Source organism: Montipora capricornis, chromosome 14 (assembly GCF_036669925.1).
Source record: "Montipora capricornis isolate CH-2021 chromosome 14, ASM3666992v2, whole genome shotgun sequence".
Classification (NCBI taxonomy): domain Eukaryota; kingdom Metazoa; phylum Cnidaria; class Anthozoa; order Scleractinia; family Acroporidae; genus Montipora; species Montipora capricornis.
This window is the reverse complement of record NC_090896.1, coordinates 34560786-34563285: the sequence shown is the minus strand read 5'-3', so window position 1 is coordinate 34563285 and position 2500 is coordinate 34560786. Positions and strand designations below refer to the sequence as shown.

The following is a 2500-nucleotide window of genomic DNA, read 5'->3' as shown; positions in this document are numbered from 1 at the left end:
GCTTGGGGAGCCTGTGACAGAACTAATCTTCTGCGTGTTATCAGACTCTTTCTCACCTGAACTTGCGAAGAAAGTGACTCAACATCATTTGACTGACGAAAAAAACAAAACAAAACAAACAAACTGTGATTTGTACTTTTACGAATTTATTATGGGAGATAGAAAAATGTTCGCAATAGGCGTGCTCAGAATCAAGCTCCCGGAATTGTTGGGCGACGTAAAATTTAAACTTCGAACTTTTCTGACCCCTAAATAATCGTTCCTTCCGAAGTAAACATTAAGTTTATGTAGGCTTTGTAACCCTGCCCTCCGTAACTAATTGAGCACTAACTGGGGTCCTAGACCGTAGTTTGTCAACGATCAATTTTTCGCAATGTTTTTTTAAAGTTTGTTAACAAACTACGGTCCAGGACCCCAGTTAGGGCTCAGTTACAAAGCCGGTTGAGTGGACGAACTACCGCCTGAGGTCGGTCGCAGGGCTGCTATTTCTTTGTTGGTGGGTTGAAATGAAAGTTTAATATTGGTCAATTGTATCCGATGTGAAATTGTAACCGTGGAAACATTTTATCCAGGACTATTTGACTCAATTTGGTGGGTTCCCGAGAATTTGGTGTGCAGCCTTGGTATTTTGTAATACCGTTGACGACCGAGGAATTGAAATAGCTCAAAAACACACAGGAAGGAGGCGACCCACATTGGCAGCAAGGCTTAGGTCTTTTTATTGATAATTTTTTTGTAAAGTTGTCTTTTCGAGTATTTTATCGGGAATCCAATACAAATCCTTATATTTTTGTTGGCTTTCCCTCAAACTGAGCTTGGGGAGCCTGTGACATAACTGATCTTCTGCGTGTTATCAGACTCTTTCTTACCTGAACTTGCGAAGAAAGTGACCCAAGATCAAATGGCTGACGAAAAAAACAAAACAAAACAAACAAACTGTGATTTGTACTTTTACGAATTTATTATGGGAGATAGAAAAATGTTCGCAATAGGCGTGCTCAGAATCAAGCTCCCGGAATTGTTGGGCGACGTAAAATTTAAACTTCGAACTTTTCTGACCCCTAAATAATCGTTCCTCCCGAAGTCAACATCACGTTTATGTAGGTATAGGATTTCAAAAGGAGAATTTGGAGAAGCAATTGCTGAAGGAAGGTGGCCGGGGGCTTACTTTATGAGTATAATTTTGTTTGAGCTTCAGACACCTTGTGGGACGTTAATACCACTAAAGGCGTGTTCTTGATTCTAAATTACAAAACTTTAATTTTTCACTTTTAATCCTTATTAAATCCTAATTACTGAACGTTAATTGCCAGTCAACTTCGCGTGCATTTTATGAGAACAGTTTATTTCAGATCACTGTTGTCACTAAATCTGAAACGAACTACTTAATATTTATTTATCCGACATCGTTCGCTTTAAGTAAAGAATTCGAACCCATCAGGTTTTTCCCTTGTCGTCACGATTAAGTGCCACGTTTAGCCCTGCCCGTCAAACTTTCAACTTGCTTTCTTTTCAGGTTAGCATTTATAAGCATCTCTGGAACAGGTTTGAAGTTCTTTTAGAAACTAGCAAAATTATAATTAAAAGATGTTTTTACCTTGGAATAACATGAGATACTCAAGAAGGTGATTCCAAAAGCCAACTGGAGAAATAGGCGATCCATTTCGGTTTGCACAATCGACTAAAGATGTCAATAAAAGGATTGATAAACTTAAGAGCTCGCATAAACTGTGTTAAAAAATAGACTTTCTGTTAATGAAGAGAGAATATAACCAAAAACCGACCCTGCAATTTTCCGTACTTTTCGATCTATCTCATTAGTAAATATTGTCCAATAAGTTGAATTCCGAACTCGATGACAATTACAGGCCTGAAGTGGGATTTTTAGCCCTGTGAATCACTGTTTTAAGTTCAAGGAAAGGTTACGTTTATACAAACGTTGGCCGTGTAGCACTTATATTTAAACAGAATTAACTGAAGAGAGTGTAGCGTAACGTGAAGTGCTAGATTTCTATCCCATATGAACCATGTGAGCGTTAGCCCTACTGATGGAACTGGGCCCACATAAGGACAGAGAAAAACTCTGACCAGGGTGGGAATTGAACCCACGACCTTCGGGTTAGATCTCCGCCGCTCTACCGACTGAGCTACAAGGTCAGACGGGAGCAGGCCGTGGGAACTGAAGACGTTAAAGTCACGGCAATTAACATGTACAAGTACAAGGAAAGGTTACGTTTATACAAACGTTGGCCGTGTAGCACTTATATTTTAAACAGAATTAACTGAAGAGAGTGTAGTGTAACGTGAAGTGCTAGATTTCTATCCCATATGAACCATTTGACTTTAACATTTTCAGTTCCCACGGCCTGCTCCCGTCTCGCCTTGTAGCTCACTCGGTAGAGCGGCGGAGATCTAACCCGAAGGTCGTGGGTTCAATTCCTACCCTGGTCAGAGTTTATCTCTGTCCTTGTGTGGGCCCAGTTCCATCAGTAGGGCTAAC

The 2500-nt window shown here is 40.2% G+C and overlaps 1 protein-coding gene across 1 annotated transcript in view; it reads right to left on the bottom strand.

The window, feature by feature from the left end:
- The window catches only part of LOC138033005 (uncharacterized), a 4784-nt gene that overhangs the window by 1970 nt on the left and 314 nt on the right, over positions 1 to 2500 (bottom strand). Inside the window, exons 2-4 of the mRNA XM_068880740.1 lie at positions 1598 to 1681; positions 870 to 905; positions 57 to 92 (exon numbers count right to left, since the gene is read on the bottom strand). Of these exons, the coding sequence (XP_068736841.1) occupies positions 57 to 92; positions 870 to 905; positions 1598 to 1663 (138 nt within the window). The 5' untranslated portion in view covers positions 1664 to 1681. The remainder of the gene's footprint in view (positions 1 to 56; positions 93 to 869; positions 906 to 1597; positions 1682 to 2500) is intronic.